Raw genomic sequence first — 17,472 nt, 5'->3', positions numbered from 1 at the left:
GACTAAGACAGAAGGAAAGAAAAAAGTATAGATCTAATTGAAGAATCGCCTTCATGAATTAGATTGCTATAAGTAATTATGCAAGAGGGTTTTATTTTGTGTGTGTGTTTTAACATACACCCACACAAATTGCTTATTTTTAAAAGACTTGAAGGTAAGGGGACTTTTACAGAAATATTGTTAAGATTTGCAATTTAAATGTTGAGAAGAGCCAGTCCGTGTGGCTCAGTGGATTAAGCGCTATCCCATGGACTGAGAGGTCCTGGTTCAATTCCCAGTCAGGGCACATGCCCAGGTTTTCGGCTCCATCCCCAGAAGGGGGCGTGCAGGAGGCAGCCAATTGATGTTTCTCACATCCATGTTTCTATCTCTCTCTACCTTTCCCTCTCTCTCTAAAAATCCATTTAAAAACATTTTTTTAAAAAAATTTAAATACAGAGAATATCAGGGAGTAGAAACTGGAAAAAGAACCTTTTTCAAAAAAGCCTCAACTTCATCTTTCTATCTATAACAGAAATTTTAGCACCCAGAAAGATAAGTGGAGTCTTCAAATATCAATACAGAAGAAAGGTGTTCTTTTCTCATTTTTTACACATACACAACTTTGCACTGAAATTCTACCTTGCACTTTCTATTAACACTGGCATGAATCAATAAAATCAGTATAGTGTTTTGAAGAACCTGAACTGTTTGGCATCATGCTATGATAACCTGAATCAAATAGGACTCCATGAAAAAGGTAAAATGCAGTAATCATAATAGATCCATTTATTGATTGCTTACCTTGTACCAGACACTGTTCTAAGTGCTCTTTGTATTAACTCATTCAATGTTTACAACCCTTAAGATTATATTCCAGCCCTGGCCGGTTTGGCTCAGCGGTTAGAGTGTCGGCCTGTGGTCCGGAGAGACCCGGGTTCTGTTCCTGCTAAGGGCGCGTACCTCGGTTGCAGTTTGTCCCCGGCCCTGGTCGGTCGTGCGGGTGGCAGCCACTCGATGTGTTCCTTTCACATCGATGTTTCTCTCTCTCTCTGTTCCTCTCTCTCCCTCCCACTCTACCTGAACAAAAAATGAAAAAATGTCCTCGGGTGAGGATTAAAAAAAAAAAAAAGATTATATTCCAATTTTACAGATGAGAAGTCTGCCTAAGAAACTTAAAGCAATCTGGGGTTTCGCAGCTCATATTCTAATTCCTAGGCTACAGTGCATGTAACATAAAGAGCTCTGAGACTGAAATGAGAAGATCTGGCTTCAAATTCAAGTACCATCACTTATTAGTTGGTTGACCCTAGAGACATCATGCTCCCTAACCACAATTCCTCACTAGAATAACCTGTCCTGGGTAAACTCATATGTTAGTTATAAATCAGAGACAGGTATCTTTCAAAATAAATAATATATATGATGTTATTATTATTAGAAAAGAGCTGCTACATAAAGTGCATATGGTATTAACAATATCATTTTCTGAACCCTATCAGAAATTCTCACCTGAATTTACATTGCCATGACTCATATGTAAAATGAATAACTTTTAAAATACAGGTTTCCAATTATTTTCTGCCAACTTCTTATCAATTTACTTACTAACGAAGATATAAAGCTTCTACCATAGTGCCTCTGACACATTTAGATAACAGAAGTGGTGGTGGGTGTTTTTTTTTTTTTAATTAATTTATTTATTTTTGTACAGATGTTTCTCCTTTTTTCCCCACTGATAATCCTCTCCCCCTCCTGTGGTGGTGGTTTTTGTTATCACTCGTTCTACCATCAGCAGAATCACAAAACAACCCCAACATTTAAAGATATATGTGTAGGTTTGTGTATGTGAAATAATTAAAAGGTTCTTATACAAATTCATACTGTGGCAACTTTCCCTCCATCATTCATGCTGCACTTCACCCTTCTATTATTAGCGAGAATGTGTCCAAGGACATTTTATATAAATTAAAACAGTATTTTTTTCCTCCTCACTCTCCTGGTGGTTTTCATCTTCATTTCTCTTCCAGTCAAAACATGGTCAGTCTGATTCTTAATCTGACTACTTTTACTATCTTTTGAAGCAAAGAGTTTTGAGTCCATTCTGCTGGTAAACCTAAAACTACTGACATTTATGCACCCACAACTATATTTCTAAGCATCACTTTCTGGGGATAAGTTCTATCATTTTCAGTTCAACATAATGTTAGCATACAATCCTCTAGCACATGTCTTTGTTTTTGTACAATCATACTGACCTTGAGGTGAGACTGAAGTAAACAGCAAATCCAGGAAGAAAATGTGAAAGAGAAAGTTAGAAAGAATTAATAAGGACAATATTCAAAAATAATATTATTCATAGACATAGACAAACATAAAGCACAGGATTAAAGAAGGGGAAGGAGTCATAGATTTTGCACAGGCACTAGAAATTAGTAATTTCAGATTTTCAACTCTCAACAAATGTATTTTTACATTAGTTACATCACTTTAATGTAAGTTTCTAAAGAAAAAAATCTTATCTAAAATTTACCACTTCCTGGGGCAGGGGAAAATTTTTCTTGAACACACAGAAAGAGAAGAGAAGGTTAGCGCTCCTCTTTCCATGTAAGTACCTAACTGATACAAATAATGTTTCTCATTTCAAACCTACCAAAATCTACCTCAAATGGTGCAATCTAAAAGCAATAAGGAAGACAAATATAAGGCTCTAGAAACGTCAATTCATTTCCAATACTGCTCAGCAGTAAAAGAACAAAGTAACCTTGCTTAATATTCCTACACAGCATGAAACCTCTGTGGTTCAAAATTGCTTTTTATAATAACAGGCAGTTTACCTTTTTAAAAATTAACCAGTCTCACACTGAAATTACTATTATCCTCCAAATACTTAGATTTTTAATGGCCAGTGCCATCCAGATTGTCTTAAGGATCTAAATTTTACCTTAAGAGAATTTCTTGAATGCAAGCACCGTTTCAATTTGTACTTTAATTTTTTCTAATGTTTCAGTACTTAAAATGAGCTTTTAAAAGTCATAAAAATAATGAAAAGAGATTTATTATCCCCATTATATAAGATAAAAAGCTAAAAAACCAAGAAAAAAATTAACTTCCTCACAATCACACAGGGAGTAAGTGGGACATCCAGGAGAAGAACATAGGTCTGCTGACATACGACCTGGGCATACTGCATATATTCTGTGATGCTCATAGATTCCTATCTATAACAATCCAAGACTCTCTGGCATATATAAAACTGTGTAGAATACAATGTTCAAAGTCAAAAAGAGGCCAATCTCTAAATGATTGTTTCCAATGATCTTTTTATTTTTACTGGTAATGATTCGGTAAATTAGAATAATTTTAGATCAACAATGATACAAAATGAAATCTATAGATGCAAGGCTTTATATAAGACACGGGTAAATACATTTAAAAAACTAAGCTTATTCCTGTCAACAGTGAGCAACTTTAAGAATCTTTTTACCTATTCTATAGTTCATGAGTCATATTTCACTTTAGCATCAAAGTATAGCTTTTGGGAAATAAATTTAGAAGAAAAATATACACATAAAATAACTAAGTACTATAATTCTAGTGTTTATATTTTTAAGTAAAAATTTAAGGTAATCACTAAAACTCCTATCAAGACTGTAGTAACAAATTATAAAATGCTGTGCCCACAAGAAACTTTGGGAAGATGACCTAATAGAATTGACAATGTAAAGCTGTGAAATGTATTCTTCTTTTAAATAAAATCAGTGAGATTCATCAATAAAAACCTCTTCATTTTTATTACATAAAATTTCAGATACTGGTATTCTTTAAAAGCAAATTAAAAACTAAAGAGGCCACAACCATGAGCCATGAGATCCAATCCTAGCAACTATCCTCCCTGATATCTCCAACTACCACCAGAAAAGTTCTTTCTCTTACATATACATGCACACAAATGATACCCCGAATTAAATCTCACTCCTGGTACAATAAGAAAAAGACCCCACTTCTGGTGTTCCAGTTCAGTTCAGTGTATTGATCTTGATTCCTCTCACTTACCTAAATCAGGTTAAAAGCTACTGCTTTAAGCAGTTCTGACAATTTATTCAGGGGCTAACTACCTTGAGCCTAAATCCTGAACAAACTGGGAATGCTCTTGCTTTAAAAGATGGTTAGCAAAGAAAATAATATTAACCATGACAAAACAGGAAAACTAAGTTCCCTTCATTATACTTACAAGACTGGACCAAGAATGTGTGTGTGTGTGTGTGTGTGTGTGTGTGTGTGTGTGTGTGTGTACACTCATGTATATGAATGAATAACAGGACTGATCTCTGGTTCTCTTGCCTTCTTCAGAATAGTTACAGTAGAAATACAATATCCCTGCTTTCCCTTTTCATTTAGTATTACTACCTACGCTAGAGTTTTAGGACCTGAAATTAGCAGCCTATGATCCAAAATTACCTGCTAGCCTTCCAACAAAACTATCAAGCCATTATTATTTAATATTGGTCTCAGAAATTAAAAGACCAACTTAAGAGTCTAAAGTTGAACAAGAAGCCCCTTTTCTATGATAATCCTGGGGCACACATTAATTGGGTAGTGTTAGGTATTACTCTCCAGGAGAGCTCAACCAGACCTTGAATTGAAACCTCATCACTGAAACTTCTAGCTCCTGGACAAGCTGTGGAAGAACGCCTCTGCCAGCATCATCGACAAATAACTGCTCTTTGTTGGAGCTTTAGTATTCTGGGGCCAGAAGCTATCTCTTTACTGAGGCCAGACTGATAGAGGGGCTAAGAGTCAGACATGGGGAAAAACTGGCACCTGGCAGTAAAGCAACCCACATGCTAGTCTGAAAGTACCTGTCCTCTAAGAGGGCATTCCAGCATGGGGGAGCAGGGGAGTTTCATCAAGACTCTCAAGTGAACAGCTTCTGCATCATCTTGCTGTCTATACCCTCCCCTTCCAGGAAGTGGGCTCATTAATGAAAACTGAACCAAGAGGTTAAAAGGACAAATGGTAGAAGAGGCAGACTCTGGAATTCTTAAGCACAACTCTACTACCACCTACCTATGTATTTTTATAGGACCAGCCATTTAATCTCTGGCCTCACCTCCTTATCTTTATTTTAAAAAATCTACATAAGAGTCCTTTCCAAAAACAAACAAAAAGTCATGATGCAAGATGGGGTAGGTAAAATGAACACCTATAAATATTATTAAACAAATTATACTAAAAAATAGGGGCATCTTTCTTAGAAAGTAAGATCTACCTGATACATAACAAATGAAACATATGAGGCTTACAGAGTTCCTATAGGAAACCTCCACCAAAAATATATATCAGATTTGCTTTTTAATGTTTCTACTAAAGGACAGAAAAAGAATTGTTCACTGAATCCAAATGAGGTATGAATAATGTCCACATTTCAAGGTTCAATATGGCCACTTCTGCCATAATACAAATTTATTTTCAGAAAGTCAAAATATATTCCCTTTTAAACTATTTGCCTGACTAGGGGCAAAAATCAGCTTTATAATGCCCCTTTCAAAAAGTGATGGGATGAGATCTTTTCCAGGCATTTGGGTAGGGGTCCAATGAGGAAAATAAGACTAAAAGAAGGAAAAGTCAGATGGAAACTTTTGTGGGGATATCTGAAAATAATGGAATAGCAGAATAATGTATGACTGGCTTAACTGGTACCCTCAAATAACTGCCTTATTTTAAAAGAGTCAAAATATGTATAGCAAGAGTATCACTCCTGATTGCAAGAAGTTAATTCAAACAGTGAGGAAGTTATTTTTTGATTCATAAGGTACTAGGTAGACAAAGAGCTCCCCACCTTGGTCAGGCTCCTAAACTGCTTCTGTTCTAGCACATTCAATCCGTATCTGACTTCTCAAAACTTTAAATCTTTTCAAAATGATTGCCTCTACTACTTAAAAATAAGTTTATAAATAGATGTTAATAGTTTGAATGCAAGTAACAGAAAATGCTGTTTCAAAATGTTTAAATGGTAATAACAAAAAGTCTAGTTTCAGGAACAGTCCACTGGGTTCTGGCTCCGCTTCTCTGGCTTTCCTGACTCTCACCCTCTGGTTCTCTTGCTGGCTTCATTTCAGGCTGAGAGCAGGTAGCTGCAGCTGTTCTAGTCATCACATCCAGACATGCTAATGTCCAAAACAAAGGGCCATCATTTTTCTTGCAAGTCTTCCTGATAAAAAAATCATTCCCCAGAAGCCTTTGGATTCTCCTGGATTGTGCGCTCGATGGGAAAGAGAATGCTATTACACTGACTGACTTAAATGAACCAGGATCCACTCCTGGAGCTGTGAGTGTAGTTGTGCAAGATAGAAGAGAACATGGATGCTTGATTGTTATAATCAAATTTATTCTCAGCTCTAAACCAAAAAAAAAAAGGCAGAAAACGAAGGCAAAACGAGGGGATTAAAGTGTAACGTATGAAGTAAGTTTAAAAGGCGTTTCTCAGATCTGAGGGGCTGGGTGTAGGGATGGGAGACATTTGCTGCAAAGAATCTGAGAGAACTGCTAGGGGTGAAGAAAATATGGTGCAGTGGTTGCACAGGTGTACATATTCATCAAATTTCAAACAAAAAATAGGTGCATTTTATTATATGTAAATTGTACCTTAATAAAGTAGATTTCTTTAAGGAATTCTGAGGACTTTGAAAGAAAAGAAACCCTCTTTGAAGTGTCTGCTCAAATATCACTGCATCAGAGGTCTCTCCTGATCACCCCATAAATACAGCAACAACTCAAATCCTCACACTCCCTATTCTCCTGCTCTGCTTTATATTTTCCATCATATTCATTGCCCCTTGACATTTACAACTTTAGTTTTTATTGTCCATTTCCTCCCAACTAGATTATAAACTCCATGAAGGCAAAGATTTTTTTCTGTTTTGTCCCCTGTTGTGTCCACAGAGCCCAAAACAGTCACCAACAAATAGGAGCCTCTGTAAGAAATTGACTCTTTAGGATATGGAGAGAAGAATTAAACTCACAAATTAGGGATTATTTTCAAGAGCTTGATAACTATCATATCAACAGTGGTGTTTTTAGAAATGCATATTTAAAGGGAGATGCAAAAGGAACAATTCATAAAAAGAATTTACAGGTTTTCAAAGATAAAAGGCTTACAAGAAAGTATGTCCTTTCTTCTCATTTGCTAATCCCTCTGCTAAATTTTAAAGAACCCCAATATGAAACCTATATCCATTAAAATGCCAGTTTTTATATCCCCACAAATTGGGAAACATAAGAACTCCACATTTTCTATTAATTATTTAGGTTATACAACAATAGATTCTATTATTCTTTAGACCAATGAAAATTTCTAACTTTGATTAACCAAAGGCAATCCTTGATACCTAAATTATATGAAAACCAGAAGATAATTGCCATTCTCTAAAGGTAAAAGTTTTTAAATGATAAATTGAATCTAATCTATATAACCCACATATTAGAGAAGACTGAGGGTTTCTGCTACAAATACCAAACTCTGTGGATTCATTCATTTCTCTGTACAGTCGTCCCTTGCCATTTCACACTTCGACTTTCGCGGCCTCACTCTATCGTGTTTTTTTTCAAATACTATATTTGAAAAAACCGCAACAAAGTGAAGCTGTGAAGGTCGAAGCGAGGGACGACTGTATATAAAGAAAGAATCCTACTTTGCGGAAATTCACTTTTCATGGTGGAGTCTGGAACTGATTAACCGCGATAAATGAGGGCCGACTGTATTATGAAGTAAAATACAACATATGGCATGGAAGATTAATTCTCCCAGTGGACTGCCATGGCATGAGGATTCAGGTAAAAGGAATAGCATGAGTGAAAAAGTAGACAATGAACAATTCTTTCAGAAGTCTGAAAAAAATGCTAATATCAGAATTCTATCAGAATTTTAGTACATTACTAAATATGTTAAACATTATGCCAAAGAAAAGCCTACTCATGAATCTTAAACACACACACACACAACAAAACAAAATCTCTAATATGCTCGCTTTAGAACTTTTCAATTACATTCAGGGTTCCTGAATCCAAATTGATCTAGTTGTCTAAGGACATGTCAAGTTCTAGTTTTTTATTTGTTATTGTGGGTTTTGTTTTGTATTTTCCTTAAATTGACCTATACAGACTTCCAGAACCGCTGGATGATGACTTTCTTGAAGTGTCAACTTGGCTAGGCTACAGGACCCAGTTACTTAAACACTAATCTAGGTATTGCTATGATGGTATTTTGCAAATATAATCCAAGCCTGTAATCTGATTAAGTGAAGCAGATTATCCCAAATAATCGGTGTGGGCATAACTTAGTCCTTTGGAAGGCTCTAAAAGCAGGGCTGAAGTTTTTCCAGGAAAGAAAAAATTCTGCCTGTGCCCATGTCCATGGGATTTCTATCCTGCTAGTGACCTCTTCCTGACAGCTTGCAGTACAGATTTCATACTCACTTAGCCAGTCCCCAATAATAATGCAAGACAACTACTTGTAATAAGTCTCTTTACATATGTGTGTAGATATATAAATAGACATATATGTAAAAATATACATAATATGCTAAAATTTTCTGAATGAATACACACACACATATATGATGTACATCATATGTATGTATGTTTATATGTATGTCTCTCTCCTACTGGTTCTACCTCTTTAGTTGAAATCCAAGTGATATATACCATAGTTTGAGATATGAATTTAGAAGTAGTACTTCTTAGATTTAGTTAGGAAAAATATTTTGTATTTGCAGATGTATGGGTGGACTTATATAATCCTTTTCTAAAACTGCAGTAGGTCAAGACAGTGGTACAGCACTAACTCATCTATGACAGGAACTACTATAAGAGCAATGTAAGGGACTGTTTATTTTTCTCAAGGCCACAAATAGGTCTGAGAATGTTTCATGAGGCATTCTAAACTTTTTAACATAGGATATCTTTACATAAGAAGTACTAGAAAATTTTCAAAGAATACTAAGAATTTTCTTTAGTTCAACAATTATGACAATCTGTCTTTACTTTTGCACTTAGAAGGTTGCTGAACACCCTTTAGAAATGAATTCCAAAACCATGAATTATGGTGCAGCATACAGTTGCATCAGCTAACTGGACTTAAAGGGCATTCCAGCATAAGGACAACCACATAAAAGTTGGGCTAGAAACAAACACTATGAAAATTATAACCGACAATATCAGAATCTTACCAGAAAAACATGCACTTGATCCACAAATAATATACCTAAGAAGTACAGTTCAACTTGACATATAACTGGCTGTTTTTTAACTTTGATCAAGCATAATCCCCAGCAAGCCCCAGCAGTAGTAATGGCAGCAGTAGCAATTCAGTTAGTAAGAACTGTAGCCTTACATAACACTCATTTTCCTGAGAAGTCCCAAACCAACCCCCTGAGAGTACAGGGACAGAAACCTGGTGTGGAAGGTACAAATTGTGGGGGACTGGCTTTCTGAGAAACAACATGGCCAATAGGGAACACACATATAAACATATAGATAACCAAAACCCCATTCCTTGGCCGATTTGACTCAGCAGTTAGAGCGTCTGGTTCAATTCCTGATCAAGGGCATGTACCTGGGTTACCGGTTCAATCCCTGGCCCTGGTCTGGGTCATGCAGGTGGTAACCAATTGATGTGTCCCACTCACACTGATGTTTCTCTGTCTCCCTGACTCCTGCCCTCCCTTCCAGTCTATCTAAAAATCAATGGAAAACTATCCTCAGGTGAGGATTAACAAAACAAAAAAATCTAATGGAATAGGATCATGATACGACAAATCAAAAGACAGGTGAAGAAACTCAAATTATAAATTATGGGGCCATAGATACTCATACACAAGAAATAGTGGAATGGCAACACAAGAAGCAAATAGTGAGAAGCATAGCAGCCACACACATGCACCTCAATACTAAATCTGGGAACAAAAGGCATTGTATAATCCCAACTATCCTTGACTGTTTACACCTATCTTAAACTATGTTGCTCAGTAACAAATTACAAACCAATACTCAAAACCTGAGTTTTAAAACTATTTCATTTTTTTGGTTAGTTGCAAAGAAACTTTGTGTCAAATCCTAAAATAACAACCTTGCAAGATCAGTGATTTATAAACCGTATGTTACATTCCACAGAAAAGTAGATCATTTATAACTCTTTCTCAGAATGAGAGCAATACAGTGGCTAATAAAAGCTATCTGGTGTGCTCTGGATATCAAATATAGATTTAATCCTATTTCTTACTCTCATTCAAATCATGTCCATTTCCCCAAATCATTATTGGGTCCAAAATTAATTGAAACGTTTTTCAAGCAAGCAATAATTTCAACATAGATTTCCAATACAAGAAATTAAACCAAGGATTAAAACATTATCAATAAATTTTTTTTCTAAAATAATATTTAGTGAGAATTCACTAATCTACTAAAAGTATCATATTTAAAAATCTATGCAGCATTGCTGCTGATTTCAGGCTGATACAAAAGCAAAGAGAGGCATGTATTCATGAGAGTGTGTAAAGGGTATGTGTGTGCACATGCATACGCATGCATGGTGGAGGGAAGAGATGCAGTGCAAACATGAAGAAAGACATACAAAAACACACATAATCTAATTTTGACACTCTAGTACCTGTTAATTTTAATGTAAAAAATTATCCATTTGTCTTAATAGAACCAGAAAATACAAATAAAGTTGGTATCAAGATAAAACAAGTAAATGGGTAATCAGCCCATGTTATTCAACACTTTTAGAATAATGAAAGAGAACTGTGAGGGTTGAACTTATTTTTGTTTCTTGAAAATCAAACATCTACGGATATTAGAATAAAAAATAATAATAACTTCTCCAGGAAAATATCAGGTTTACCACTAATCCAAATGTTGAAAACTTAATAAACAACTTATGAAAGTAGTCTAATACTTCCCAACCTTCATGAAAATAAAAATAAAAATATTCTTAACAATCAGGCTCCAAGGAGCTACATGGATTAGTGATTCATTCTGTCACTGCCAGTCTCTCTGACTGTTCAGAAAAATATGGATGATTAATAAAGTTCTACTGAAAGAACTGTTTCTACACACTTGTATATTTATGTTAACTATATGGTGGGTGTAAAAGAAGAGGTCAATAGGCATATGTTTAATCTTTAGTGTAATGCACTCTAAATGAGAAAAAACAAAAGATAATATATATACATATATATATATATACACACACACATATATGTATATATATGTATATGTATATATATTCATTTCAAGAGAACTGTCTGGTTGGATCTGTTCAAATACAGCACACTTTGAAGAATTCAAAGTCAGAGCTCCATAAATATCATATCCAAAGTCTCCTAAATTGTTCTCAAAATGTCTTCCTTCTTCTATATTTGGCTTATGCACTGATGTAATAGCCTACCTTTCTACAGTGCAAATTGTTAAAGTAGAAAAATGCGTATCTATACCAATAAAAAAATAGTAACTCCCTGAACTTGAGGCTCATTTGCTCCTTAGATAGATAAATAATTAAGACGCAAGGAGCTTGTTGTACTCTCGATTAGCCAGTAGAAAATTTGAATTTGTTACTCGATGAATACTTTCTAACCAATAATGATGAGGTCCATAGTTTCCCAGTTTATTTACATTATGTGTTGCCTTTTAGAAACTGCAACAATGAATTTACACTGACTGAGAAAAAAGTAAATAAAGTTAAAATCAAGCACTCATGAACCTACATTCGGAGAGGCAGATATATTGAATAGCATGCCCTCAAAAGTACATAACTATAGTTTTAAAACCATACTTTAGTTTTTCAAACATAATAAAACCCTGTTCAGCTTTCCTTTCCTTACCTTTCCAACTCAGCGATCTTCTTATCTTTGTCATTCTTCTCATTTTCCACCTCCTTCAAGATTTCTAAGAGGCGGTCAACTTCTGCCTGGGCCTTGCCAGATTCATCTTTGTACCTGGCAATCTCTCTCTCCAGTTGCTGTATTCGGTCACTCATCTCTGGACTAGCTCTGGCTTCCAATGTTGCCTCATGTGCCTACAAATAAAAGTGTTCAAATTCTATCAGATATACATACAGTGAAGTGGGAAAACCATGTCCCAAAAAACTATTTATATGTCCATTTCAATAAGATATTATCAAATATATAGTAGCTAGTCTTCAATTTATAAAGTTTTTCTCTGCCTAAATATTACATTAACAAAATCTACCTTTATACCTCAAGGAACTAGAAAAAAAACCAGTTAGTAGAAGAAAGGAAATGAAGATCAGATCAAATAAAATAAAAATTAAAAAGACAACTGAAAAGATCAATAAAACTAAGAGTTGGTTCTTTGAAAAGATAAACAAAATAGACAAACCTTTAGCTAGACTCACCAAGAAAAAAAGAGAGCATTCAAAGAAGTAGAATCAGAAACAAAAGAGGAATTACAAGTGATTACAGAAATACAAAGAATCATGTAAAATTATTTACCAACAAATTATTGACAACCAAGAGGAAATGAATAAATTCCTATAAACATACTATCTTCCCAAACTGAAAAATAAAGAAACAGGAAATCTAAACAGATGCTTAGTAGTAAGGAGATGGAATCGATAAACACAAACCTCCTGACAAACAAAAGTACAGGACCAGAAAGCTTCACTGAATTCTGCCAAACATTCAAAGACTAAGTACCCATGCTTCATAAATGCTTTAAAAAAACTAAAGAGGAGGGAATGCTTCCAATCTCATTTTACAAGGTCAGCACTACCCTGATATCACCAGGCAAGAACACTATTAAAAAAAACAGATGTCCTGAGGCAGGTTTGGCTCAGCAGTTAGAGCATCGGCCCACGACCAGAGAGTCCCGGGTTCGGTTCCCACTAAGGGCCTACACCTTGGTTGCAGTTTGTCCCCGGCCCCGGTTAGGTTCTTGTGGGTGGCAACTACATGATGTATCTCTCTCACATCGATGTTTCTCTCTCTCTTCCTCCTTCTCTGTCTGAAGATAAATGTAAAAATATCCTCAGGTGAGGATAAGAAAAAAAACAACAGACTAATAATTCTCATGAACAGACATAAAAATTCTCAAGAAAATAACAAATCGAATTCAACAATAAGTTAAGAGGATCATATACCACGATCAACTGAGATTTATTCCAGGAATACAAGGATGATTCAATATCCACATATCAATCAATGTAATATACCACATTAACAAAAAGAAAGATAAAAATCATATTATCTCATTAGAACAGAAAAAGGATTTCACAAAATTCATCCATTTATGATTTTTAAAAACTCTCAACAAAGCAGGTATAAACGAAATGTACCTAAACTAAATAAAGGCCAAATATGACAAACCCACAGCTAATATCATACTCAATGGTAAAGTGCTGAAAACATTTCCTCTCTGATTAGGAATAAGACAAGGATGTCTACTCTTACCACCGTTATTCAACATAGTATTGGAAGTCCTAGGCACAGCAATTACGCAAGAAAAACAAGTAAAAGGCATCCATATTGGAACAGAAAAAAATAGAATTGTCACTATATGTAGATGACATGATATTATATAGAGAAAATTCCAAAGACTCCACCCAAAAATTGGAATGAATTCAGTAAAATTGCAGAACACAAAATTAATATACAAAAATATGTTCTGTTACTATATACAAACATTAAACTACCAGGAAGAGAAATTGAGAAAACAATCCCATTTACAATTGCATCAGAAAATAAAATACCTAAGAATAATTTTAACCAAAAAGGTGAAAGACCTATACACTGAAAACTATAAGACGCTGATGAAAAAATATTGAAGACAAAAATAAATAGAAAGATATTCCATGCTCATATATTAGAAGAATTAATATTGTTAAAATATCCATATTACACAAAGGAATCTACAGATTCAATGCAATCCCTAACAAAAATCCAATGACATTTTTCACAGAACTAGAACAAATAACTCTAAAATTTTATGGAACCACAAAAATCCCCAAGTAGGCAAAGCCACTTTGAGAAAAAAGAACAAAACCAGAGATTATCCTGCTCCCTAATTTCAAACTATCCTACAAAGTTATAGCAATCAAAACAGTATGATATTGGTATAAAAAATACATATAGATTAATGGAACAGGATAGAGAGCCTAGAAATTAACCCATGCATATACAGTCAACTACCACACAACAAAGAATCCAAGAATATACCATGGGGAAAGGACAGTCTCTTCAATAAATGATACAAAAAAAAACTGAACTGCTACATACAAACAAATGAAACTGGACTACTATCTTACACCATACTGAATTAACTCAAAATGGATTAAAGATTTGACAAAACCATGAAACTCCTAGAAGAAAACACAGGTAGTAAGCTCCTCGACATCAATCTTAGTAATTTTTTTGGATCTGATTCCAAAAGCAAAAATAAACAAGTGGGAGTACATCAAACTAAAAAGCTTCTGCACACCAAAGGAAACCATCAACAAAATGAAAGGCAAACTACTGAATGGGATAAGATATTTACAAATCCTATATCTAATAAGGAGTTAAACTCCCCAAAATATAAAGAACATCTATAACTCAATAACAAAACAAAAAATGAGAAGATCTAAATAGGCCTTTCATAAGACATCAGATGGTCAACAGGTACATTACAAGATGTTCAATATCACTAAATCATCTGGAAAAACAAATAAAAACCACAATGAGTTATCACCTCACACCTATTAAAACAGTTATTATAAAAAAGACAAGAAATAACAAGAATTGGTGAGGATATAAAAAAAAGAACCCTTGTGCAGGGTTGGTGGGAATGTAAACTGGTGTAGCCATTATGGAATGTAGTATAACTATGCCTCAAAAAATTAAAAATAGAACCACCATATGATCTAGCAATTTCACTTCTTGGTATCCATCCAAAGGAAACAAATACAGTAATTCAAAAAGATAATATGTACCCCAATGTTCACTGCAGCATTATTCACAATAGCTAAGATATAAAAACAACCTAAGTGTCCATCAGCAGGCAAACAGATACATATATAATGGAACATTACTAGCCATGAAAAGAATGAAATCTTGCCATTTGCAACAATATGAATGGACATGGAACATTATGATAAGTGAAACAAGGCAGACAGAATAAGGCAAATAAATACTACATGATTTCATTTACATGTGGAATCTAAGAAAATAAAACAAACAAATGAAAAGCAAAACAAAACCAGATTCCTATATAAAGAAAACAAATTGATGACTGCCTGAAATGAGGGCAGTTGGGGCTGGGGGTAGGGGGGTGAAGGAAAAGACTTCCAGATATAAAATAAATACATAAATATAAACACACACAGAGAGAGAGAGAGAGAGAGAGAAGAGGAGAAGAGAATATTATTCAGCCATAAAAACATGGAGATATTCCTACCATCTGTAACAACATGGATGATCCTGGAAGACATTAGGCTAAATAAAACGAGCCAAACTCAGAGAGATGGTGTATAATCTCAATTATACTTGGGATCTAAAAAATTGAACTCATAAAAGCAGAATACAGAATGATAATTGCCAGGGGCTGGGATGGGGGAAATGGGGAGACATTTATTTTTATTTGTAATAGCTTTATTTAGATCAGAATTACAAAATAAGAACAGTTAGTATAAATTATGTAGTATCTTAGTCCATTTGGGCTACTCTAACAAAATACAACAGGCTGGGTAGCTTAAATACAGTAATTATTTATTTCTCACAGTTCTAAAGGCTGGAAGTCCAGGACCATGGTGCTAGCATGGTTCAGGTGTGGGCCTTTTATCAGTTTCAGGCTTTTCATCATGTCCTCACATGGTAGAAGGGGGTAGAGAACATTGTGGAGTCTCTTTTATAAAAGCACTAACAAACCCCATTCATGAGGGCTCCATCCTCATGACCTAAGCACCCCTCAAAGGCCCTACCTCCTAGAACCAAGGAGACAATGATTAAAGGGTACGAACTTTCAGTTATAAGATCAGTCAGTCCCAGTGATTGAATGTACAGGATACTGACTACAGTTAGTAATACTATAGTGCATACTTGAAATCTGCTAAGAGAATAGATCTTAAAAAGTGTTCTCAACAACTTAAGTGTCCATTAATAGATGAATGCATAAAGAAAATGTGGGGACTTCGGGTCAAGATGGCAGCATAGGTTAACATGGTACTCACCCTCCTACCACAACAATATCAAAATTACAACTGAACTACAGAACAACTATCATTCAGAACAACCTGAAATCAAGCTGAAGGGAAGTCCTACAACTAGGGATTTCAAGAAAAAGCCACACCAAGACTTGTAGAAGGGGAAGAGATGAAGAACAGGCTGGTCCAATACCAACGTGTGGCAAATGAATATGGAGAGGGATATCTTGGCTGTGGAGGTCCACCCTGATAAACCAGAGGTCCCATCACCACAGCAGGCCCCCAAGCCCAGGGTTCCAGTGCTAGGAAGAGAAGTTCCCATAACATCTGGTTGTGAAAACCAACAAGGATTGTCGCTGAGTGAGATGGAGGGCTTCTAGAGCCCCAGGCAGTTTCTCTTAAAAGGCTAGTGCACAGACTAATTCAGACTCACTCCCTCTGAACACCAGCACCGGGGCAGCAGCTTGAAAGGCACCAGAGACATATGGGAAGGAACTAAACTGTCTAGCATCAGGACACGAACGGGGGTCAGGTTTCTCTCAGACAGAAGTGCTGGCAGAGGCCATTTTCCCTTTGATGAGCCCTCCCCCAACAGAGGCACGCACCATATGTGAGACTCCATCAACCTGGCTTACACTGTTCGCCCCACCCTACTCCCCACTTTCAGGCCCATCCAACCAGTTTCCAGTGGCTTTTCCATACAAATGGCTCATGCTTCAGATTTTCCAAAAATCTCTCAAACAAGCAGCATCTGGCCTCAACAAGCCCCATACCTCTCACTAAGTGGTTCCAGGCTCGCCACTAGAAGCAGCCAGCCTTGGTTCACAGCTTGGCCTCCCTTTGGCACCCCCAAGTGCAGCACAAGTAGCAGACATCTGCAGATCACTTTGTAGTTCATACCGGGTGGCCCTGGGCAGGACATAGGCGGTGGCTGATTTTGACCTGCACCTCCGGAGAAGCCCAGAACTAGCACACCCAGTGGGCAGCTTCAGATAATGTTGAAGCACTACCACACAACCACCTCCATAAAAAATGGGAGAGGGGGGGACTCAGCACGTATCAGAGCCCTGCTGAAGTAAGTCTTGCTCTGTGAGTTGGGCCCCTACATCACTGATCCTCCAAGAGAGTCAGAGGCCAGTGGTCAGTGGGCACAGCCAGTCCTTGCAGTTGATCAGCCTGAATAAATCCCTCCCACTGATGTGCCAACAGCAGTCAAGTCTCAATTACAACAGAAGGGTGTACAGTCCACACTAGGGTGCACCAGCTGGGGTAATCAGGGAGGCTGTGCCACTGGA

General features: G+C 36.1%; 1 protein-coding gene across 1 annotated transcript in view; it reads right to left on the bottom strand.

The window, feature by feature from the left end:
• Positions 1 to 17,472, bottom strand: part of ERC1 (ELKS/RAB6-interacting/CAST family member 1) — a 489,747-nt gene that overhangs the window by 325,655 nt on the left and 146,620 nt on the right. Inside the window, exons 12-13 of the mRNA XM_036251762.1 lie at positions 11,865 to 12,058; positions 2,238 to 2,249 (exon numbers count right to left, since the gene is read on the bottom strand). Coding sequence (XP_036107655.1) covers positions 2,238 to 2,249; positions 11,865 to 12,058 — 206 coding nt within the window. The remainder of the gene's footprint in view (positions 1 to 2,237; positions 2,250 to 11,864; positions 12,059 to 17,472) is intronic.

Source organism: Molossus molossus, unplaced genomic scaffold, assembly GCF_014108415.1.
Source record: "Molossus molossus isolate mMolMol1 unplaced genomic scaffold, mMolMol1.p scaffold_m16_p_10, whole genome shotgun sequence".
NCBI classification, from domain to species: Eukaryota; Metazoa; Chordata; class Mammalia; order Chiroptera; family Molossidae; genus Molossus; species Molossus molossus.
Note: the sequence above shows the minus strand (reverse complement) of the source record. Positions and strands in the feature narration are given on the sequence as shown.